The sequence below is a fragment of the Gymnodraco acuticeps genome, unplaced genomic scaffold, assembly GCF_902827175.1.
Source record: "Gymnodraco acuticeps unplaced genomic scaffold, fGymAcu1.1, whole genome shotgun sequence".
NCBI classification, from domain to species: domain Eukaryota; kingdom Metazoa; phylum Chordata; class Actinopteri; order Perciformes; family Bathydraconidae; genus Gymnodraco; species Gymnodraco acuticeps.
Genome location: NW_022991091.1, coordinates 1,890,032 through 1,915,807, shown reverse-complemented (window position 1 = coordinate 1,915,807; position 25,776 = coordinate 1,890,032). Strand labels below are relative to the sequence as shown.

At 39.2% G+C, this 25,776-nt stretch overlaps 2 protein-coding genes and 3 non-coding genes across 5 annotated transcripts; all 5 read right to left on the bottom strand.

Annotated features, from left to right (window-relative positions):
- Positions 1-6,723: 6,723 nt before the first annotated feature.
- Positions 6,724-7,668, bottom strand: LOC117560092 (olfactory receptor 1D5-like). Its single transcript, XM_034236858.1, has one exon. It carries the CDS (start codon positions 7,666-7,668, stop codon positions 6,724-6,726), a length of 945 nt encoding a protein of 314 aa, XP_034092749.1.
- Positions 7,669-16,427: 8,759 nt separating this feature from the next.
- LOC117560091 (olfactory receptor 6N1-like) lies at positions 16,428-21,638 on the bottom strand. The gene is made up of 2 exons (XM_034236856.1): positions 20,725-21,638; positions 16,428-16,473 (listed from the first exon to the last, which is right to left on the bottom strand). Exons 1-2 carry the CDS (start codon positions 21,636-21,638, stop codon positions 16,428-16,430), a joined length of 960 nt encoding a protein of 319 aa, XP_034092747.1.
- A 2,994-nt stretch (positions 21,639-24,632) lies between these two features.
- Positions 24,633-24,704, bottom strand: trnaa-cgc. The gene has a single exon. It is a non-coding gene; the product is annotated as a tRNA-Ala (tRNA).
- Positions 24,705-24,936: 232 nt separating this feature from the next.
- trnat-cgu lies at positions 24,937-25,008 on the bottom strand. Its single transcript has one exon. It is a non-coding gene; the product is annotated as a tRNA-Thr (tRNA).
- Positions 25,009-25,304: 296 nt separating this feature from the next.
- trnaa-cgc lies at positions 25,305-25,376 on the bottom strand. Its single transcript has one exon. It is a non-coding gene; the product is annotated as a tRNA-Ala (tRNA).
- Between the last annotated feature and the right edge of the window lie 400 nt (positions 25,377-25,776).

Genomic DNA, 25,776 nt, shown 5'->3' with positions numbered 1-25,776 from the left:
GCCCTTTCTCTCCAAACAACAGCTCAGTTGACTGTAGTCCGTACGACCAGCCTATATCTACTCGCCATCGAGTTCACCTCAAGGTGAAACACAGTTTGCTTATGCTTGCTTGCCACTACACACCTCTGATCAATTAGCCTATAATTGTATGTATGCACTCCTGACCGCCACCTGCTCCAGAGAGCCGTAGCGCACCGGGTGATGCACGCACTTCACGCTGGCCCGTCTAACCATGAGAAAAACGGTCCTAAACAACGAGTGCTTTTAGACCGTCCCGTTTGAAGGACGGCGGTGCCGTGAGTTAAAACCTAGACAAGAACTGTGATTTTCTTCCTCTCAGCCTGCACTTCTCCAGCCCCACACACACACGGTGAGGTTTTTACACACACACACGCAAGGCTGCAGCTGGAGCCGTGTTTCTACAGAGAGGTGATAGCAGTAAATATCTCTGGCTGCTTATTTTCAACTGCTATGTTCGGCCGCTAAGACCCTCAAAATCCGGCGATTTGTCCAATACAAATCTTTTGCATTGCTTTCAATTCACACAGAAGCTCCACCTCACTGATGCCCTTTCTTTAAGGTCTCTTTAAACATGAGCTGTGTATGCCTGTATGGCACTTCCGTCCCGAATCAGCATACACAGAGGAAGCCAGCCAGGACTGAGTCCCCAGACACTGATTCCCTAGGTTTAACTATCCCCAAATGTTCATTAACCAAAAGGAAACGCAGCCGATCAGTTTCACAGGTCATTTTAGGATACCGTCAATCACAGATTCTGGTAAGGCAATGTCCAAATGTGGATTTGAAATTACACTTACCAGTTCTGAAGATCTGTTGGCATCCTGCCGACAACGCCAATTTGTAGAGGAAACTTCTGTGTAGCATGCAGTGGGAGTCACCGACTCAGGAAGGAGACACGGGAAGAGTCGGAGCTTTGATGTCAAACCACTGTGATTTATTTGGAGTTGGTACCAGAGTATTCACATCACAAATCCAAGAGTCAGAGGTTCTGACTCCACGGTAGAGTTGCCACGTCAATTCTGGAGAGCCTCTCTCTTGCCAGCCCATCTAACTGGTTTCGCAGAGAGTAAACAACATATTTGAGGAGATAGCCTAAACAGTGTGGGAACACAGAGCCACTTGCCTCGGACACTTATGACCTCGAAGATTTTACCTTGGAGTCCACAAATACAGAGAAGGAAGTGTCCCAGTGTACCCACAACACAGACCATCTGTATCCCAGTATTGACCGGTCACAGAATGGGAACAATAACATTATTGGCTAAGCCGCCTGTGTCCTTAAAGAAGGTAAACAGACATCGAGGTTTGTCCTGTATGTTACTAATTGGCGTCTTATGATAATTATTTCCACAACAGCTACCACTGGCTCAGATAATGAAAAACAAAAAAATAAGTTACCATAGCTATTCATACGACATTTACATAACCATTTCACCAGTAGACTATGTTTGACTGACGGGTGACTAGAGGTGCAGCTGTACAGAGAGGAGAGCAGAGGTCTGGAGATGCTTGCACAATAGCATGTCTGGGTGGATCATTGCAGAGTTATAGGTATTTTTTAGCACTTAACAAAGGATGTCTTACTACGCCTATATAGTCGGCCCCTTCTGATCCAGACCTAAGGCTGAGTGATAACCTCTGATAATGCCTATACATATACAATAGGGTTAATAATAAGAATTAGAAAATTGCAGAGGAAAATCTTTGAAAATATGGCTCATACTTTATTCTTGACACCTTCATGAAATCATTACATTTGCTGAAGATGCCATTTTTCCCTTTAAACTGTGGGTTTTCTCCGGAAGTTTTTCCTTGTACGATGTGAGGGTCTAAGGACAGAGGGTGTCGTATTGTCATACTGATATTTTGTACAAACTGTAAATTCCACTGAGACAAATGTAACATTTGTGATATTGGGCTATATAAATAAACATTGATTGATTGATTGACTGAAGAGACCCGACAAGAACTTAATCATATTTTTCACGTTGACATGTAGTTTGGCTCACTTTGTAGACATTGCCAGTCTTTTAAATCAGATCAGCTCTCTACTTTAAATATAGTGTATAGTATTTGTCATATGTAAATATTGTTAGTTTGTCACAATAGTCTTAAAATAGTTTCCTTTAAATAGCTGACATAACAGTCCTAATTTCATTTTATTTAGTCTTGCTACTTGTTAATTGTGTGTCTTAGCATGCACCACATATACCAAAGCAAATTCCCCGTATGTGTGGTAATAAAACTGATTCTGATTCTAATTGGGGCATTCATCCCTCTTTTTTTGGGAGGGGGGTGCCCTATATTCAAAATATAGCATCGTCTTTGTTCTGCTAACAGTGACCAAATTCTCCCTTTTCCTTAAAAGCATTCCAGTTACTGCATGGGTGCATAGATCCACTGAGGTAACATCATGAGGTAAATCCTTTTTTTTCTGAGTTGCTGCTGGAAGTGCTGTTGTTTATTTAATACGGACAATGAAGTAACATTGATTAGATTAAAACCTACTGCAAAGTTTGCCACTTTTTTAGTTTTCATGTCCCCAGAGCAGCTTCAGATGGACTAATTGCCCCTTTTGCAGTAACTATTCAACTAATAACAACTAACCTAACTGTGACTTGCATGGGAAATTGTGACGATGATCACATTCAAAGCGAGGGGGACTTCCTCTTCTTTGGTGACGTGATTTCCGAAGAGATTGATTGACATATGAGAGCTCGGTAACTTTACTGAAATTGTCTACCTTATTTAGTTTCTTTGAACTTATTGCATGTTAGTTCCCCTCTACAGAAAAACGTATGACCCTAACATATGATATGATATGTACTTAGGGCTGTACCCGAATATTCGAGTATTCGTTCGTTGGCCAACTATTCGGGTTTCAATTTCATTATTCAGATATTCGTTTTTTTATTTTTTTTCAAAAAAATATTTTTTTCCCCTAAATATATGCTATCAATAAAGGCGAATTGCCATATTCTTATACTATATTTATACTTTTGAATTGCACTGTTAAAATGCGTAAATATATACAATCTCAGCCTGTGCTCCTGACATCGCGTTCACTCACAGTCACGAACGCAAACGGCACGCTTCACCTTGCTTCACCTCGTTTCACACACCTGAACACAAAATGCAGAAGACTTCAGCTGTGTGGGACCATTAAAAAAATTGGACGACGGTAAGAAGAAGGCAGTGTGCCAAATATGCGACAAGAAACTGGCCTACCACGGTGGCACAACAACTCTGAAAAGTCACCGGATGCTGTAAGTACTAGCCTAGCTTAGCTTAGCTGTTGTCAAGTTGCCATGATTGATTGATTGATTGATTGATTGATTGATTGATTGATTGATTGAAAAGTTTATTAACAGCTTGTATATTGGGTACAGTACAGTACAGCTCAAAACATACAATTGTTAAGGGGATGCAGACCAGAGAAAGACTTTCGTCTTGTTTACATCCGGGTCCCCCATTTCCAATTAATCATATATGATATATGATGAAGCTGCTTTATCCGCCGTTTAAACAGTAACGTTACACATGATAAAATCGTGCTCTTACTTTGCTTGGAAAATAGTTGCAAGCAAGCAACCGAATTGTTTTTTTATATTAGTTTTTCAATTTTATCCGAATAGTGAAAATAATAGGAGCAATGTGGGAACATCTGGGGCTAAGGCAATTATTGGCATACAGTTCGTTCATTTATTTTTCGTTCTTCATTTATTTAAATACTGTTTACTGTATCAGTAACAAGTATTACACAGTTAGGCCTACTGTTACGGCTATGTTATTAAAAGTATTGTTGTTATAACAGAAATATGTGTTTTGTATCTTCAGGTTGTAAAACGTTATAGACGGAATTTGGAACCAGATTTGGTCCCCGGGCGCTGCGCTGCGGCTGGGTTAAATGCAGAGGACACATTTAGTTTTAATGTATGCGAGACAATAAATAAATATAAATCGTAATAGTATGCTCTTTCTGCGCTTCTGCTTAACAGCGTGTTGTCAGGTGTCTCGGAGCGTATTATGAAAAAAAAGTGAAAAAAAACATTTTATTAAAAAGAAAAAAAAAATCTCTCCGCACCGAATATTCGAATATTCGCTGCTGATTACTACCGAATATCCGGAGCCCGAAAAATTGTATATATATATATATATGTTAATAGTTATGCATCCTGTAGATCAGGGGTCTGCAACCTTTTTGACCAAAAGAGCCATTTTGCTCCTTTTTCCAAAACATTTTTTGTCTGGAGCTGCAAAACATAGGCCTATTTCATAGTTTGTTATATCAGACAAAAACTACAGTTTTTTTGCATTTATTAGGCTATTTATTACATGATATAAAACTGTTAACATCTAATAAGAAACAAAGAACTCTTATAAGGAGAATTTTAAGTAATACACAGGCCTAATTTAAAATAAATTAAACACAGCACTTGGGGAGTCCTCTGCACATTTGAAGGAAAAAACATATTATTAAAATGGGCCCACTTTGAAATAAATAAAACATACAGCTGCACCCTAAAAAGAGTTAAAGGTAGGGGAGGTAAGAATGGAGAAACCAGCTCGAGTGCGCAAGAATTTGAAAGTACACAACCGGAAAAAATCTGCCCCTTCCTTCAGACTTTCTTACAGAGTCCCTCCTCCAACACACACGAACGCGCACATGACCAATGAGGGCACGAGATAAGTTTGTGCACAGATGGAAGGCTGACAGGCAGTTAGGCCATCCAGTTACTTTAGCCGGGCCGGCTAAAATGATTGGTCATGCTTTTTACAGTGCTACGGCTTCCAGAGATTAATTTTTGTATGTATTTATTGTCAAAGCATTTCATATATTCATTGCTATCGGGACGTTAAGAGCATTCCATGGAATATAACAAAAAGTGTTTTCTGAAATAAATGACATACCCCATTGAATTATGACTGAAGATCATCAGCTATCTTCCTCTCCCTTGTTGTTCCTCGATACGTAAAGGCTGCACCACCGTTGACAACTTCTCTCTACATATCAAACATACCGGTAAACCAGCATCGTTTGCTGTGAAAGCATATAACTCTGTCCACACAGAATTAAATCCTGTGTTCCTCCGGTACTTTTCTTTGATTTATCCATAGTTCGCTCATCGAGCCGGGGGTCAGGTTATTCGCCTCCAAGAAAAGGCTCTCACGCGGGACCGTAGCGGGATGTGACGCATATTTTAGTTGAGATAATTAAAACCGTTTTGTTTTTTATTTATGTGTCACAGTATCACCTCAAAATACAAGATACGAAACATTTTCAACCATGCAACAAAATATAAATAGTCCTAAAAATACTTTTATTTTATTTCCTTCTTATTTTTGTCTAAGCTCAAGGGAGCCAGAGCAGAGGGCTTAAAGGGCCGCGGGTTGCCGACCCCTGCTGTAGATAAAGGCTGACAGGACACACTGAACTTGTCATCAATGCAAATTCAGAAGGTTGTGTGAAAAGATAATACGGTTATTAAAAGAAAGTATGTAATATAACTAGAATAGACCTACTGTAATTCTCTTTTTTGTTTACTTCAGTCCCTCAGCCTGTTGCCTGAGGCTGGTGGAACGCACTTATTGTAAGTCGCTTTGGATAAAAGCGTCAGCTAAATGCAATGTAATGTAATGTAATGGTGGCACACATTGATTATATGACTGTAAAGAGAAAGTCATTTTTTTTAGGGAACAAACCTGAAGTTAAAGCCACCTTCTGAAGTGGATCGTTAATTCCTGTACACATAAAGCCCCCTTAAAGTTCAACTCTGTCAATCCTCAACAGTCTCTACACAACTGCAGTGAGGGCAGCACCTTATTGTTTTACTTATGTCTTAGTCAAGGGTCATGTTTTATATGTTTCAAGTTTCACATGATTTCGGCTTATATCACATTCTATTGGTACAAAGTTTTGTAAATTAAGTTATTAGATTTTGGGTTTTATTTGATTTATTTTCAGATACATTTTGAACACACACTGTAACTATAACAATTATTACATAGCATCAAACACAGGTTTAAAACTAACGTTTTTTTCTTAAGAAAAAAACCTATTGAGGACCCACTCAACATCTCTGGGAACGACTCAATGACAACCGGCTGGTGCAGAGGACTCACTCCATTTTCAAAAACGTATTAGCTTTACTGCCCTAGTCTTAAGACACTCATCACATAGAAAACATATATTTCTGTTAATGTGCTACACATAGAAACCATATATATGTATGATGGCTGATGGGAATAATGATTGGAGGAAAAGGGAGAAACTATATTCCCATTACATTATGGATATGTTCTTGAGCAACACTGACCCCCCCCACACACTGATCTGAGAATAACAATATTGTGCAACTACTCAAAAGAAACACACCTGTGTGAAACGAATCATACGTTTTATGATAAAATACAGATGTATTGAAATCCAAACTATTAAAATATAGTAAATGTGAGATATATTAGGAGGAACATTTAAGATATGATTGTAGTGATAAAGATAACTTATGGTTGGCCTGCTTCACACGCCTAAGAGAAAGACAGGCGTCCCCTCTAAACTACTTTCTTTCACTCTCTAAGTACTGAGTTGGGCCTTATACTCTGCACATGTTACATTATCTAAAGATTAACAGTTCTGTTAGACATATTGGGTTTTTCTGCACACATTTGTATATACAAACTGAACTTTCCTTTGTGAACAGCTCAGGACTTTAATCCAACAACTGATCCTCTACCACACAGAGCACTTTTAATTATTTGTCTTATTTGTGTCAATTTGAAACCATACATCAGAGGATTGATAACTGGAGGAACAATGATAAACTGCATTGCCATAAAATTCTGGGCACTTTGCGGCAGTCCTTTTGAGCCAAATCGCATGTACAACAAATCAAAAAGCAAAGAAACAACACCCACTGCTAAACAGAATAAATGTGGTACACATGTCTGCATAAATGTACTCCAGTTCTCTTTGGAGGCTTTGCATGTTCTGATCAGATGTATATAAGACCAACCAACAAATATAAAATGACCGAAATAAAATGTATAATTAAAAGCTGGAATAACAACGTTTGCAATGGAGGCAGAGCAAGCTAGTTTACCTATCAACCAGTTAACACAGTAGATTCTCGGTATTTGTGAGCCACATAAACTTGTTCTTGATGTTGTTATTGTGCTCATGAACACCAAACAAATGGGTATTAACCAAGCAAAAAACACAAACACACCAACTTTCTCTTTAGTCATGAAAGAGTGGTACACCAGAGGTCGACATATAGCCACATACCTGTCGTAGGCCATCAGCACGAGAAAAGAGAAATCTGCAGCAACTGAAGAGTGCAACACAAAACCCTGCAGAAGACATCCAGCATATGAAATAACATGAGTGGTAGACAGAAGATCAATCAGGAACTTTGGGTAAAAGCCTGCTGTCCCATAAAGTCCATTTATACACAGATTACACAGGAAGATATACATGGGCTCGTGAAGCTTTTTGTGCAAAATGATGGTCACAATAATGGTCAAATTTACCAGCCAAATCACAAAGTAACACAGCAAAGTGAGAGTAAAAAGAACAACTCTGTAGTTTGTAGTCCCACTTAGCCCTGACAGAGTAAACATAGTAACTACTGAAACATTATTCATCATCAAATCTTAATTTCTATTGTTATTGTAGATTACATTTTAACAATACATAACATTTCAGTAAACTAACGCTTTTATCCAAAGTGACTTATAATAAGTGCAATAAACCATAAAGATTAAGAAGAAAAGTGCAGATATATTTGCTTCAAACAAGCCAGACCATTGAAGTGCTGATGCATTAGTTACACTCTTTAGTGCCCCTTTTGTTCCACACTACAAACATCAGAAATTGCATTTACACGACCTTAATGATGGGAGATGCCATCATCAAAGGTGCTTTCTGTTCTGTGTCCAATCATTGCCTTACAAACCGTGTTGGCAGTTGTTCATTTTCTCCCATGGCATTAGCCTGTAATGATATTGGTACCATGTGACTTCAAACTGAGATGTGTCGGTGTAGTCCTTGTATCAAAACAAAAAAACAAGTCTCCATTGCACTTTTTTAATAGCCAACCAAAAAGTTGGATTGAATTAAATAATTTCAAGGTTAATATTATACATTGTGATACACATTATTTATTTGAAAAAATAGTTTGCAGAAATAAAATAAAATGATATTAATAACCGAATGTTATGACTTTCAGAGAGTTTCAAAATTAGAAAACACCCTATTTCTAGTAACAGGCCACACATGGTTCAGAAGTTAAGAGTGCCATTACAAACTCCAATGATATTACAGGAAGGACATTGATCTAATAATGTACGTAAACAACAAACATGACTATTGTTGGTGTGTTAAATCTACATGGGAGGTACATTAATAATATACTTTAGCAGTAAGTAGCCTTATTGTGCAGGCCGGGGTTTCATCTGAAAAGCTGATGGCAGTAGTGAGGTCACAGGCCGGGACAAACAGACAATGTCATTTAGACAAAGAATAAATCATATAATTTCTCCCACCTTTGCCGAATTTACAAAGAGGTGGTATTTATCTCTGATAACTGTAGCACATTATTTGTTAAACCGCTGTCAAGGGTGAAGAATATGATGCACTAAATAAGACACCTCTTGGTCGGATCTAGATCACACTACACCTGTAGTAGGCCCCTTCTGATCCACACCTAAGGAGTGATAACCACTGATAATTCCTATTTAATAGGCTAAAAATAATTTTAAAATTGCTGAGAAATCTTTTTCAAAATATGGGCTCATCTTTTCTTCCTGCCACCTTCATGAAATCATTAAAGTTTCTGCATAGACCCTGACAAGGACTTTATTGGAAGGGTTTTTTGTCATAACAGTGCTATATCTTTTTATTTAGTTTTGTTACATATTATTCTTTCTGTGTCTTTGCATGCACCACATTTTTACAATGACATTTAGAGACTGGCTGAAATCATTGCCATTGGGACATTCTCTCTCTTTTTATATCAGTGTCACAATCATTTCATGAGAAGAGGTAAATCCTCTTATAATTTATTCCAACTTTGTGGGCAACAGTGTAATGAGGTAAATAATTGTGTTCTAAGTTGCTGCTTGAGATGTTATTGTTTATTTAAGCTACAGTAACATTATCCATATTAACTTTAGCTTTTCTAAAGATGAATACCTACTGCAAATGGTGTAATGCAAATTCTGCCACTATTTATTTTTCAAGTCCCCACAGCAGCTTCAGATGGACTTATTGCCCCTTTTGCAGTAACATGAGTTAATCTTTCAGTGACAGTGTTAAGGATGCCTATTTTTCCCATATTGCATGTTAAAACGTTCTGGTAGAGCATAAGTCTTTGGATATTGTGGCAAGGCTCTTGAGATGTCACCTCACCTTCCTTAGAGCTGGAAGCTTGGCCAGTAATGATGTTTATACATAAAGCCAAGGCCTCATTTGTGCACAGTGGCATGTGGATGACATTCATTGTAAATACAGCCTCTTCCTTAAATATGCCGATTGAATTTTCTTGTAAACAAAGCCATATTCATGTTTACATTCAGTGTTTCTCACTGAAACTCATTGTGTGTCCTTAAGGTCTAACAAATGTGTTGAGTGCATTTCTTTCTTCCTAACATATATATATATATATATGTTTACTTGCTAGCAGAAAAGGCAGCTCCTTTTCTGCCTTGTATGGCACATTGCTGCAGATCTTGGTGTCACAGCCAGGTTTTTGTTAGCGAGATGGTGTGACATAATGAACTGTGAGGTATTTTGCTTCACCTGTGTTGCATCCTTATACTGTAGGTGAAACAAAACAGGGAACCACTCATAACAGAGCAACTCCATATCATCTAACTTAACCAGTGTGCCTCTATTTCACTAGATTCAGATGTCGACAGAAGTTGTGTAGTTGCTTGTGTTTTAAGTGTGTAACTACAGTGATTGTGTTATTGTGCCTGCTAGGTCCATTAAGATGCAGCCACTTTTGCTTCAGTCTTTCATGTATGATAAATAAAGTGTCAGAACACCACACAATTGCTGACAAAAGTAATTTGGGTAAATATTTGTTGATGGTTTTACATAGTTTTGCATTTAGTGATAAGGGAGGTGCCTGAAACCCAATCATGGTATGCATGTCAACAGCAATTTATCTATGGCTCATTGGAAAACACTATCTTATTCAGAGAACACACGAATAGTAATATAATACATAATGCTAACAAATAAATCTGACATATAGAAGTTTCTGGTGTCAACTTACATTCTGTTTAAGAGTAGTTGAATCAACTCTATTGATGTTTTAAGGCTGTAGTTTATTATTATTTCAGTTTCCTGATTTCATTATGTTGACGCCTTAATTACATTACATTACATTACATTGCATTTAGCTGACGCTTTTGTCCAAAGCGACTTACAATAAGTACATTCGACCAGGAAGACACAACCTTGAAGAAAACAGAATCATATAAGTATATCAGGTTTCATAGAGCCAAACATTTCAAGTGCTACTCAACTGGCTTTAGGTAATCCAGTCCTTTATTAGTATAAAAGTGCTTCGTTAATCGTTCTAACGCTCGAAGTGGAGTCGAAAGAGATGAGTTTTCAGTTTGCGCCGGAAGATGTGCAAGCTATCTGCCGTCCTGATGTCAATGGGGAGCTCATTCCACCATCTTGGAGCCAGGATAGCAAACCCACGTGTTTTCGCCGATGGGAACTTGGGTCCCCCTCGCAGCGAGGGCGCAACGAGTCGTTTGGCTGATGCAGAGCGTAGTGCATGCGCTGGGGTGTACGGTTTAACCATGTCCTGGATGTAGGAAGGGCCAGATCCATTCGCAGCATGGTAAGCAAGTACCAGTGTCTTGAAGTGGATTCTAGCAGTTACCGGAAGCCAGTGAAGGGAGCGGAGGAGCGGAGTGGTGTGGGAGAATTTAGGAAGGTTGAAAACCAGACGAGCCGCTGCATTCTGGATGAGCTGCAGAGGTCGGATGGCACATGCAGGTAGACCAGCCAGGAGGGAGTTGCAGTAGTCTAGGCGTGAGATGACGAGAGCCTGGACCAGAACCTGAGTCGCTTTCTGAGTCAGCTGGGGACGTATCTTCCTGATATTGTAAAGCGTGTATCTGCAGCAGCGGGTTGTAGCAGCGATGTTTGCAGTGAAGGACAGGTTGTTATCTAGGGTCACACCCAGATTCCTTGCAGTCTGAGTCGGGGAAACAACTGAGGTGCCGATGTTGATTGTCAGGTCAAGAGTTGGACAATCTTTTCCCGGGAGGAAGAGCAGCTCAGTCTTGTCAAGGTTGAGCTTGAGGTGGTGAGCAGACATCCACTGAGAGATGTCAGCTAGACAAGCAGAGATGCGTGCGACGACCTGGGTCTCTGAGCGGGGAAAGGACAGAATTAATTGGGTGTCGTCAGCGTAGCAGTGGTAAGAAAAACCATGCGGGCTAATGACTGATCCGAGCGAGTTTGTGTACAAGGAGAAGAGGAGGGGACCAAGAACAGAGCCCTGAGGGACCCCTGTAGTTAATTGACAAGGGTCGGACTCAGACCCTCTCCAAGTCACCCTGTAGGTACGGTCTTTCAGGTATGAGGTGAGGAGGGAAAGTGCAGAGCCTGAAACTCCAAGTTTTTGGAGAGTGCGAAGGAGGATCTGATGATTCACCGTGTCGAATGCAGCAGACAGGTCCAACAGGATGATGACAGAGGAGAGGGATGCAGTTTTGGCAGTGTGCAGTTCCTCCGTGACAGCAATGAGAGCAGTTTCTGTGGAGTGACCTGCCTTGAAACCAGACTGGTGCGGATCCAGAAGGTTGTTCTGATTGAGATAACAGGAGAGTTGTTTAAAGACAGCGCGTTCAAGTGATTTAGACAGGAACGGGAGGAGAGAGACAGGCCTGTAGTTTATAACATCAGACGGGTTGAGAGTGGGTTTCTTTAGGAGAGGGTTTACTCTTGCCTCCTTGAGACTGTTTGGAAAGTGACCAGAAGTTAGAGAAGTGTTGATGAAATGGGTGAGAAACGGTAGAATATCAGGAGCGATAGTCTGAAGGAGGTTTGAAGGGATAGGGTCCAGAGGACAGGTGGTAGGGCGGGCAGAGGTAATGAGGGTAAGAACCTCACTTGGAGAGAGAGGGGAAAAGGAGGTTAGTGTGTTGGTGGAAGGAAGGTCTGGTGACCCAGCGGTGAGTAAAGGTGAGTCAGAAAAAGAAGAGCGAATATCATTAACCTTTTTTTCAAAGTGGGTAACAAAGTCGCTTGACAGAAGTGAGGAGGGGGGAGGAGCTTTTGGAGGGTCCAAGAGGGTGGAGAAGATGGAAAATACTTTTTTAGGATTGGAATAGGAAGATTGGATCTTATCTTGAAAGAAAGTGCTTTTTGCCTGAGAGATCGAAGCAGAGAAAGAGGAGAGGAGAGCTTGATAGGTTAGGAGGTCGTCACGGTGTTTGGATTTCCACCATTTCCGCTCTGCTGCCCTAAGGACGGTTCTATTAGCATGCAGTGCATCATTTAGCCAGGGAGCCGGAGGGGACTGACGAGCCTGCCGAGATGTCAGAGGACAGAGCGAGTCCAGAGTGGATGAGAGAGTAGAGAGGAGAGATTCTGCAGCAGAGTTTGGAGGCAGTAGTTGGAACGAATCAGAGGAAGGGAGGGCTGAGAGCACCGACGAGGCAAAGGTAGAGGGAGAGAGGGAGCGAAGGTTACGGCGGACAAGTGTAGGATGGGAAGAGATTAGTTTGTTATGTTTGGAAAGGGATAGAGAGAATGAAATGAAGAAGTGATCGGATGTGTGGAGCGGGTTTACAGAGAGGTTAGAAGTAGCGCAGTTCCTTGAGAATATGAGATCAAGACATTGCCAGCTTTACGGTGGGGATGGAGAGAGTGAGAAAGCAAAGGCGGTTAACAGAGATGTTAGTTCGTCTATCTTCCCCATCTGGAGGTTGAAGTCTCCGAGAAGTACAGCGGGAGGGCCAGTTTCAGGGATGTGTGAGAGGAGATGATCTAATTCCTCCAAGAAGTCCCCCAAGGCGCCTGGTGGACGGTAGAGAACAACAATGGTTAACTGTATAGGATGGGTTACTGTGACGGCATGGAACTCAAAGGTGGAAGGAGTAAAGTTAGGTAGCTTGAAGAGGGAAAAGCTCCATTTGGGAGAGAGCAGGAGACCAGTGCCACCTCCTCTGCCAGTGGGTCTGGGTGTATGGGAGAAGGAATATGCAGTGGAGAGAGCTGCTGGGGTGGATGTGTTGGATGGAGTAATCCAGGTCTCAGTGAGAGCAAGGAAATCCAGAGACTGCAGGGAGGCGTAGCCAGAGATGAAGTCAGCCTTAGGAACAGCTGACTGGCAGTTCCACAGGCCACCTGAAACTAGATGTTGGATCTCAGTGAAGCACGTGGGATAGACGAGAGCAGGCCAGTTATATCGATTACGAGATACACGGGGCCAGTGATAATTGCGAGAAGACACATGAACAGGAATGGAGAAAATACACATGATTATAGCATGAGGGGCTAAACAACAAAATTAAAAATTAAAAACACCAACGATACTTAGCTCAATCAAAGTAGGATTTGCCTCCTCTTTGCCTCCCTCGTGACTCCTGTAGGACTCTAATGTCTTTGTCAGTCTTACTCCTGTAGGACTCTAATGTCTTTGTCAGTCTTAGCCTGTCTGCCGCTGAAGCTGACGCTCCAGGAAAGAGCTACCCGAAATGGACGCCTGATTGCTCAGTTCTCACAGCTGAAGTTAATTAGTTAACTATCTACAGCTGATGGGCGACAATAGACTGGCCCTGCCTATGTTAATAATGCAGGCTTGAGTGCTGAGAGCTGTAAAGCAGGTTTCGCCTGAGCAGATCTGAGATTTTAAATCTCTCAAAAGCGATTTAGCCGTTTAAGCTACAGTAACAATTATACAGAGTCGAATAAATGAAACCGAGAAGTCTAATTAAACAAGAATATAACTTACAGTGGTTGCTGCGTCAATAGGTAATGTTGTCACCGGGTCCAGATGCACACTTAATCAAATTTGGTCATATTTTGTTGTTAATGGATTTAACCGGAAGGATCAATAAAGACTTAATAAGAACACAAACTCAAGAGCTAAAAGTCTTGAACTTTGTAATAAAATATAGCATTTATTTGTTTTAATATTTATTTTAGTGGTTACATACAAACTATAGCCTTCTGGCTAAAGAGCCTGTTTGTGTTAATTAGTTCCATGACTCACTCTCCAGAGAGGTGTTGTTTTATTAATTGCTCTCAGAGGAGAATGGAGTTGATGACCTGTCGACCACTTCTACAATAATTACTGCATGTACTCTTCCGAAAAACAGCTTCAATATCCCCCCCGGGGTGCTCATGATTGATGATGATAATGATGAAGCTCTGATGATGCACTGTCAACAGGTAAAGTCACAGTAAAATGAGTCCAGTTGACATTGACCGTTGATCCTAATTAGCTGGCTGCAGCCATTGCTGTTCCCAGAGGCCTGTAGTTTTCCGCTGAGGCTCACCGGGGAGGTCACATTAATGATCTCAGCATTCCTTCGTTAGCTATGGTAACAATATGCAACACAGTCTAAAGAGTGGTAATTACATCACTTGAATTTCATCACTGTGATTGTAAATTGCTGTCCATTCATCCCTCTGGGATCAAATACACAGGGGTGTTGATTGATGAAAACAGTGATAATTAATGAAATACATATTTATATCATGTTGATTATTACACATATGATAATATTGTGTAAATAACCCAGCGGCCCGAGGCTAAGATCATCCCGTTGTCCCAGGGACAATAAAAAATCTAATTGGTATGAGCGCTGGCAGACAGAAATAATTCACTATCGAAGAGTCCAGAGAACGCAACCCTTTTTTTCCTCAGAAAATGCTTAATTATGAACAACAAATCCATTTTTAAATCTGCAGGAGTAGATCTAACGGAAGCTGTATGATGTTTAGCGGCCTCTGGTGAGACAGTCCAGCTTGGCTAAATGAAGGAACTAATAGCTAACATTGACAAAGTGCCGCTTTATTGACTTACACCATGATGCCTTTAAGCAATATTGATCGATATTGATGTATTTCTCTAAAGTCAAATTGCACTGCTTGGCCAAATGTGGTCTACACAAAGACGTGATTGATACGTATTTATGTTTTGTTCATATTGTTGCTTAAAGGTGGGGTAGGTAAGAATGGAGAAACCAGCTCGAGTGCGCTAGAATTTGAAAGTACACAAGCGGAAAAACTCTGCCTCTTCCTTCAGACTTCCTTACAGAGCCCCTCCTCCAACACACATGAACGCGCACATGACCAATGAGGGCACGAGATAAGTTTGTGCACAGATGGAAGGCTGACAGGCAGTTAGGCCATCCAGTTATTTTAGTCGGGCCGGCTAAAATGATTGGTCGTGCTTTTTACAGCACCACGGCTTCCACAGATTGATTTTTTTTTATGTATTTATTGTCAAAGCATTTAATATATTCATTCATTGCTATCGGGATGTTAAGAGCATTCCATGGAATATAACAAAAAGTGTTTCTGAAGTGAATTACCTACCCCACCTTTAATACACACATTAATACACACATTATATCACAGGGTTTCTTTGGCTTGAAATGATGAAATGAAATAAACCCTTGGTCAGACTGCATGTTTATCTTTGGCAGCCAGGTGCATAAACACAATAGCAGTTGTTTTTTGTTTTTGAGTAATCAAGCAGCTCTTCAAAGACACATCAAACACATCCCTCAAAAGATGGCCTTTTTTACCCATGAAATGATCTGTGCATGCTTACAGATTCTCACACACACACACACACACACACACACACACACACACACACACACACACACACAGAGGTGTGTGCTGGTTGTGCACAGGCCTAAAAAATAGTTGTTCTATCACCTGAGAGAGCACAGGTCACATGCTGCAGGACCTGCTGGTCTGCTGCTGGAAATGACACACACACACACATGCACACATATACTACACCTACACACACACACACACACACACACCACTCTAGGGGCCCCCTGGTAGTCACACGGCTCCATAATATAACTGGCCAAAATGTAAGAATGTCATGAATAGAGTAGAAATATCAAATATCACTACTTTTCTTCTAAATGAAATGCTGACATTACAAAATGCATGGTTTTATACTGCAATGGCAGTGAGATCAAAAGATGTGGTTTGAATGGAAGTCAATGAGGCATTTTTGAGAGAAATTAAATAATTCAAATAATGAAACAGGCGTTTAAAGGGTTAAATTCCTAACTATGATTAAATGTTTGGTAGTTTTGAGTACGTTAGAAGTTGTTTATGTGATTCATGAAAAAAAAAAAGTAGAAAAAAATATTGATGAATGATGATTTAATAGAAGTTATTATGGGCGTGTACATTTTTGCCACGAAGGTGTCCAGAGGTAGTATCTGACACTACGTACAAAATAATAATGCTGTCAAATCAATTTTGGTGCTAATCTTTGACACATCCAAGACTCTAATAACCACTAAAGTTCCATCCCCCTACTAATTATTATATTGAAAAAAATTCATTTTTTGTGTTTTTTTGTCATAAATAATGAGATAATTCAAATAATGAAACAGGCATTTAAAGGGTTAAAATCCAGAAAATGATTGAATGTTTGGTAGTTTTGAGTACGTTATAAGTTCTTTAAGTGATTCATGAAAAAAAAAAAGTAGAAAAAAATGTTGATGTATGATGATTTAATAGCAGTTATTATGGGCGTGTACATTTTTCCCACGAAGGGGTCGAAAGGTTGAAAATTCGAGGAGGGCACAAGGGTTAAGTGGAAGACTGTTGAATTAATATTGGATTGTAACTCTCAACCAAAACATATTTTTTAGGGTTCGATTTTACAGTGAGCATCTTTAAGTTTGGAAAGATGGTTATGGTGAAAAAACTGTGAAGTTTATTTTCCAACTACTTCAAGAAATTGATTCAAGGTTCACATCGAGACCATAATTCCCTGGGGTATGCAAGAGTGGATTTAGCTCAGAAATGTGGATGTGATTTACACGTAAATCTCCAAAAGGACAATTTACATGGGTTAAATTGTTTTTATTTATGTGGGGAGGCTCTGTGTCGACATACTGTTTGCATTTCAAAGTGAAATGCCCCAATCTGGTGAACTTTGAGATCAACTTTAAGTGGCTTATTAAGATTAAGAGGATAGAAACTCTATGTTCAATATCAGGGGTGTCAAACTCAAGGCCCGGGGGCCAAATCCGGCCCGCGACTTCATTTTATGTGGCCCTGCAAGAGCTTGCAAAGAATATATACGTTTATTATACGGTTACATGCTACTTTACAGAAGCAGGTTGCCCATAAACGACATGTCCCACAATGCATCTCGTTTTGTGACATGCGCACTGAAGAGACTTTCAATTATTTGCCCTGGACTTCTGCTTTCAGACGTAGTTAATTATGAAGTTATTACCCTATCCGATAATAATCCAATTCAGAGGCAATAATGTAATATAATTAGGGCTGTCAAACGATTACAATTTTTAATCAGATTAATCACAGCTTAAAAATTAATTAATCATGATTAATCACCATTCGAACTATGTCCAAAATATGCCATTTATTTATGTATATTGTTGTGGGAATGGAAAGATAAATTAAAAGACAAAAGTTTTCAAAACAGTGGATACTGAAATCAATCTTACTAACGGCTGTCTGTGCAATTTACTCCGCGCGAGTTGGCAGACTTTATTGTGCTTACTTTAACATAATTTTTCATGGTGGGGCTAAGCCATTTCTTGGTATGGGTGTAGCCTACCCCAGCCATACCCTGGCGCTGCCACTGGTGGCACGTATGGGGCGGGCCATTCTGCACATGCGTTAAATGCGTTAAATATTTTAACGCAATTAATTCAAAAAATTAATTACCGCCGTTAACGCGATAATTTTGACAGCACTAAATATAATACATCATTTTATATATTATATATTTATATATGTATATATTATATATGTATATATACACCGCATACGTCACGCTTACGTCGGAGGCGGGGGCAGGGGCGGGATCAACCTGAGCAATAACAGTTTATGGCGAGTACGGCAAATGAAAGTTGTAACAAGCAGTAGCGCTGACCAAAGTGACTAGAACACAACCACACACTTATTAAAAAAAACACACTTTATAAAGTCAGGCAACACTAACCAGGCTTAGTTTGATTCTGTTTGTTTGTACCTTACTTTGACCATCCGTTCGCTGTCATTGATCATTGTGGAGAGCAGGCAGACGTTTTGTTTTGTATTATAGCAGCTAACAGATGGAATCAATACATGGGCTGCACAGGTTGTCATGTCCGACTATCACAAGTAGAATCATAATGAAAAATACGCCGGTAAAATGTGCCTGTAGAAAACGGCTTATGCCACAATAAATAGGATAGCAACAAGCAGACCCGGCGCCAGAACAAATCTACAGATGATGTTCATGGGAGGGCACACAAAACCGTCATGTGCCGCAGCCAGTGGCGGCACCAGAGATTTTCTTTTGGGGGTGCTGTGGGGTAGCTTGAAGTTTCATAGAGAGGGCTAAAACATGTAGGGTTTCCCATTAATGTACCGGGCGCTACAGTGGAATGTTCTACTGCAGGGGTGCCCAATACGTCGATCGCAAAGGTAGTGTGGGTAGATCGCATGGCATTGAAAAAAAGAAATATATATTTAAAGTTAGCCTATCATCCATCCTTACTATGGCATTTGCCACTTGATTTACGTACAGGTAAGCCAGTCTGAGTTGTATTGTGCCATACGGGTTCATGCAGTTATGAGGGGGCCTCACCTCCTCATCTGAAGCGCAAATGCCACAGTGTATCCGCCGTTTAGTCCACTAGCACCCCGCTCGCGAGTCGTGACACAGATTGGGCAGGAGCGGCCCTGTTGGTAGATCATCACGGAGCTAGAACGGGAACCGCGTTGGCAACTCTCCAGTCTAAAACCACTGGCTGGCTGACCTTTTTCAACACACTTTACTATGACTTGTTTCATAGAATTTTAGATAAACTATACTATGACTTTTCCACAACATCATAGTTTTGACAGACTATACTGTGACTCTTTTTCACATTTTCAATACTTAAATATGACTTTTGACAAATATTTCGCCATACTATTCTATGTCTTTTTACAAAGAAAATTACGTACCATACCACGTTCTTTTTAATGAAATATACTAAACTTTTTAAGTACAACATACTATGACTTTTTTCAAGGTACTATACTATGACTTTACGATGATATTTTCCACATACTATACTATCTTTTTTTCATGCATTTTTGGAAAATATTATAATATGATTGTTCATTATTCATTTTTGTATTATTTTTATTATTATTATCATCATTATTGTTATTATGTTCTTTATTAATCACATTATCAATAGCTATACCAATTATATATATATAAATAATTGTGTAGTGAGGATCTGCTATCCCTAGTTCACACAGAGACAGACACACACAAATCAAAACAATATTGTCCCTCAGTTTAAGGATGCATTTATTGTGTACTTTATTGTCATTTTAAGCCACAGGTTCATCAAATATTACACAGAGGTCAAGGCCAAGGAGAACAGTATTCACCTCAGTTACTGCGCACAGAACCGATCTAATGTTATAGATATGACATTGTAGTTTTTTTTCTTAACTTCCCTTAAAACAGACATATGTATATTGGGCAGGCACAGTAAAGGTAACCATGTACAATGAAATGCTCTGTAGTGTGTGTGACGATGACCACATGACCAGAGAAGTATGGGCTCAACTGTTTGCAGAATGCATTGCGTTATACTGTAAGGTGTTTCAGTTATTTTGTCTACCCCATGTGTTTTGCCATTGAAGAAACATTATTAAAATGTATAAAGTTAAGCTTAAAGCTAATTCTGAACAAAATATAAAAAACACCTCAAATCCACTGTGTGGTATACTTGTCTTCCTCACTTAAGGTTATCAAAATATAACTAACAAAATAAAAGATTAATTCTTATTCATAGTTATTTCATTGTATTCAAGAGGAAGTTTGGCTGGCATCATTACAAGGAAAAAAGAGAGAGATCACAAACTGATTTAGGGGACAAGTGAGATTCAGTTTCAAAAAAGGGCATTTGTTTTTATAAACATTTTACATACAAATGAGTAAAAAAGATCAAACTGTTTTCAGTCAGTCAGTTTTTAAAATCTTTAATTACCCTAAGAGGAGAATATAATACCAGTGGAGTCAGAGTTAGACAGTTTTGATCGAGTTTAAAAACGTTTTTGGGACCAGAGATAAGATCTTGTTATTATCTACAGAATAACAATCTCTGTTTGTAAAAGCCCTAAGAGTTATAGCTCAGGTTCAGGTTCAGGTTCAGGTTCATGTTATTTATTTGTACCCATAGGTAGATTCTGTTTGCAGAGAAAAAGACAAGGGTTCCATCCTGACACTAAAAACAAACACAAACAACAGACACATCTCTAATAAAGGACTAGATATGATGTGCTCAGCAGCTCACACACTAGCTTCATGTGACGCGTCATGCCTTTGACTTCTGAAACCTGCTCGATCAATAACATAATGTACTGGATCATAGAAATATACCTTTTCAAAAAATCAAAGCTTCCTTCCTAACTTCATTCTCTGACCTGCAATCATAACCAACTTTATAATTTGGTATCTAATTTTAGTCAGGATCAGTCCATAGATAACAGGGTTGAGAATAGGGGGCACCAGGAGAAATTGTATAGCCATGAAGTTCCTTACACTCTGTGACACAGATGCTGACCCATACCGTGAGTACATAATGTCAAAAAGCAAAGCGGCAGTGACATTAAACAGACAAAACAAATGTGGAACACATGTCTGTGTAAACTTTCTCATAACATCCTTGGATTTTAAAGCTGATTTGACCAACTGCACATAAGAACAAAAGATGAAGACAACATGCGCAATATAGAAAGTCACTACGATCAATCCAATAATGCTGTTTACTGCATTTGAACTACAAGCAAGTTTGACAATTGACCAGTTCTCACAATAGAGTTTATCTATCTGAGAACCACATAATTTTAGTTTAGATGTCAAAGTAATAACCATCACTTCACAGGAGAGAGGGACAAGCCAGGAGAGAGCAATAAGCACAGCAGTCCTTTGCACAGACATTATTGAGTGATACTCCAGAGGTCGACATATAGCCACATATCTGTCATAGGCCATAAGAGCTAAGACAGAGAAATCTATTGATGCATAAGAGTATATCGCAAACACTTGTAGAAAGCATCCCAGATATGATATGATTTGATGATCAGACAGCAGATCAAAAACAAATTTTGGATAAAAGGCTGCAGTCCCATAAAGTCCATTAACGCACAGATTACACAAAATAACATACATGGGTTCATGCAAATTTGTGTCCAAGATAATGGTGATAATGATACAAAAGTTAACCACCACAATGAGAAAATAACATAGTACAGTGAGAGAGACAATTGTGAATTTGTAGTTGACAGTCGCACTGAAGCCAGACAAGGTAAAAAAAACTATACTAGATGAGTTAGTTATGTTGCTGTAATTCATTTTAAACTAAAATTCTCAAAGTCATGAACTGTATTCAAAAGATCTGACCGTTTATTTTAAAAGGTATAAACACTGATTGTTAACCTGCAATATGTTCTGTGGGTGTTTACCATTACCTGTCCAGGCATCCTACTGTTGCACTGTGTCAGTGTAGTCTGATGTTAAAGGGAACTCCCTCTTTGCCGCAGGCATTTCATTGGATGGCAGCTCAGAGAAAGAAAAAAAAGATATTTATTAAAATATAACAATGGAGACAAACCAAAACAAACTATTGATTCAAGGTTGTTTAATCTTAAAACTAACAAGTGTTTCATCTGAACTGTTAAAGCACGATAACATAAATGCATGGTGTTGAGCATTAGCTCAATTAATTCAATTATGTCGAGAACTCACAGCTTCATAGTTTCTTATGCTACTTTGATAGCTGGACTCCACCACTTTTCCCTTCAAAAACGTTCTTCATCCATAGTGTCTTCACACTTCACCTTATACAGTAATATGCTATTTCTTTTACACTTAATGTTAAAATATCATACTAATACATACATTTAAATTGTGCTAGCGGCACTTCATATTGTTTATATTTGACGGATAATCTACAGAAATATATCTTTCAGTCAAAATGTACATCTTGTATTTTATTTAGTTCTGTTTTTATTTTCTATTTTGAGATGTTTATATTTTACGTTTGTTTATTTTCTACTCTTTTTCATTTTCACATTATGTGCAATGCCTTGTTTACATGATGCAAAAAAAAAAATCCCAAATTGGGATCAATAAAATAAATCTTATCTAATCTAATTTTGATTGGTACATTTTTCAGTAATGGAGTGAATAGTTAACTTCTGAGCCCTATAGAAGAATATTTTTCTTAAGTTTCAGTCAACACAATGCTGTTGTCACACAATGACATGTGTAAGCCAATTTGTGGGTGTTATAAAAAGGAGAAGCCCAATTTAATGTCACCCTCACACCCCATTTAGAGTATTGTTGTGATCTGGTGATTTTGGGTCTTGTGTGACCATTTCAGAAAGAAAGGGCGCAGGCTGAAACTGATGAAATATTTATTTGCTAACAAAAAGGATGTTTGGATTAGAGTTACGTTGGAAATTACCATAAGTGGCCTTCTTGAACAGTAAAGTAGCTGCTGGTAACAGCAGCAAGCATTTACAAGTAATGAGACAGTTGTGTTTGTCAACCTCCAATAATCGCGACCTTCATGTGGTGCAGTCTGACCCCTTGGAGCTGTGATATTGGGAGCTTTACCCCTATACCTTCTGCAAATCTTACATTACATATTGTTTTGGTTTAATCCATGTTAGTCAATCCAACTAATGCTCCTATGCCATCTAGTTGACCAATTTGGAAGTAAAACACCTCCAGCAGACATTACCACCCAGTCTGCATGGGACAATGAATTGGATTCAAAAGATGTCGCAAACTACCACCTGGTGTCAGAAATCCACTCAAAAAGTCCCCGGCAATAACCTCCCAAGGACACAGTGGTCAATTCTCTTTAAATAAAGGTCTGATCACAGCTTGTTCTTGACCAGCCTCCATGGGTAGAACAGCTGCCCAAGCCCACTATGTGCTTTGAGAGAAGAGCCAACGATGGAAGGAGGTTTGCCCTCTCCTAAAGAAGGATTGATCCCCCTCCAGCTGACCAGGGGGCAACTCCTTGGCTCAAGGTCTTTGCTAAAGGAGTAAAGTGCTGCACGTTTCAATGGTGCACATTAACAAAGCCTTGCCTGTCCTTGCTTTGCTGTGACATTGTGTGAAATTGCATTGGAAGGCGATACACCTCTAAAATGATAACTTCCTCCATCATGGACCTTTCCGTTCATTTAGTTCCCTCAAAGGTCAGCACACTCACAAAGTCTTGGAGTTGGTCGCCAAAGCTGAACTTACAGTAAATAACAATATATTTTGTCTCTATGAATTCCTATGATTCTTGTCATTGATAACATTGTTGTCAGATATTTTCCTATTTCACCATTCTTCTAAATTGACAGAGCACATCTTTTTTTAATTATTCAGGAAAAAAATGGGCATTTTTTATTCTAGGCCTTCTAACATTAGTGGCCTTCTCTCAGTGTATAGGGAGTTAGCACGCAGTTGCATGTTTGTTATGCATGGAGACTACTAGTCCCAGTGCATGACATCAACAATAGAACCCCAGAGATGTAGTGGACTAATGACCCTGAGGCTTAATCATCATGTTTACTCTTTGTCCTTCTGAGGTTGCATCACAACAGATGGGAGTTACATCATAAGATCTTTATTGTGTTATCGATAACATGGTAATCTCATGTGACTGAAAGCATCAAGTTGTCTCAAATGTGTTGGCTGTTGTCCTCAGGGCCTCCCGCCTCTCTTGAGCCAACGTTAACTTTCATTAAGAGTGTGTGTATGTCATATTAGCGCTTGAAGGAAAGTGCTAAAGAAAAAACATTTACTTTTTTATTAGATTGATATCCAAATTGTTGTGTGGTGATAAGAGAATTCTGACATGTATGCAACATTTCAATAAAACATTGATGCCGAATAGAAAAAAAAACGGAAGTCCAATCAAAAGAGGAGAAGAAAAAGTGTCCTACTCATACAGTGTAGCATTACAATCCTGCATTGACTTGGAGTGACTTGATCACAAAAACAAGACTATTCACTTGAAAAACGTTCTGGTTTTTCAATCAAATTGAAAAAACACTTAAATCAAAATAAAGAAGAAGGGGTGTCCTACTCGTTCAGTGTTGTGATTCAATGCTACATTGATTTGGGGTCACTTGGTCACATGACATTGAATCTATTGAAAGCATTTGAACTTTTCATTAGAAAAGAATGCTCTGGTTTCAATCAAATATTCATATTCAATAGATATACCTGAATAATTTAATGTTATACATTTAAAATCTGCTTTATCTTACACACTGTACGTTTAATTGATAAACATTCATGGAAACATAGTCTAGTATTAAAGATTTACTCCACTTCTGATGGAGATGCTGGGGATTGAACCCAGGACCTTATATATGCGAAACATACGCTCTACCACTGAGCTACATCCCCTTCTGTCTCTTTAAAGATTGTCTGGTCAATTCATTTATTTATTTTAAGTCTTTTATCAGCATCTTAGTTGTTGAATCATTAGATGGTGTTCAGAGAGATTCTGGGGATTGATCCCAGGACATTATACATGCTGGCAAAAGCTAAATAGATCAGCTCATGAACCGGTTTACATGAGGAGCACTAGTTGATTGTTTGAGATAGTCTTAAGAAGAAGCTACCATTTCAATCATGATGGAGATGCTGGGGATGGATCGCAGGACCTTGTACATACGAAGCACACACTCTACCACTGAGCTACATCCCCTTTAGTTTAACTTTAAGTCGTTGAATTATCAGTCATTATTATCCAAAGCATTTGGTTGCGAAATATCAGTGGACATTCGACAACAGTACACAGTAAGGTTGTTTCTTTTTCACCAGTTCAGGGGGTGTTGAAAGGTGACAGTTATGATGACTGTTAGAGATTCTGGGGATTGATCCCAAGACCTTGTATGAGGTAAGTACGATTAAGAAACTAAATTGTTGTAAGAATGAGGAGCACTTGTTGAGGGTTGGAGGTTGTCTTCATTTAGTAGATGAGAAGATATAGGTAAATGCTTTTGGAGATGCTGGGGATTGATCCCAGGACCTTGTACATGCGAAGCACACACTCTTCCACTGAGCTACATCCCCTTTCTTTGTCACTATTAACTAGCCATGCGTTTCACATTACTACTACTGCCCTATCACCAGAGTGTTTCTAGTGTAATGTTTTGTCATTTTAATAGCCCTAAAAATGTCTACAACCACAGAGCTGACACATTAATAGATGTATTCACTTGTAAAGACCTATAATAGTATGGGACAAATAATGTGTAGCTGGCAGCGGCACGCATAATGCTACGCTGAAACACTCATATCCACTGTGCAACATGTTGGGGTCTATATTTCAGATCTCCTGGAAATTGGTGGGGCCATGTCACAACAGCTCACACTAAAACCTATGCAATTTACATGCTTAAATAAAGATCAGAATTGTATGTTATACAGTTATACATCTAAATCCAGCTATTACATGTTTCATCCACACCAC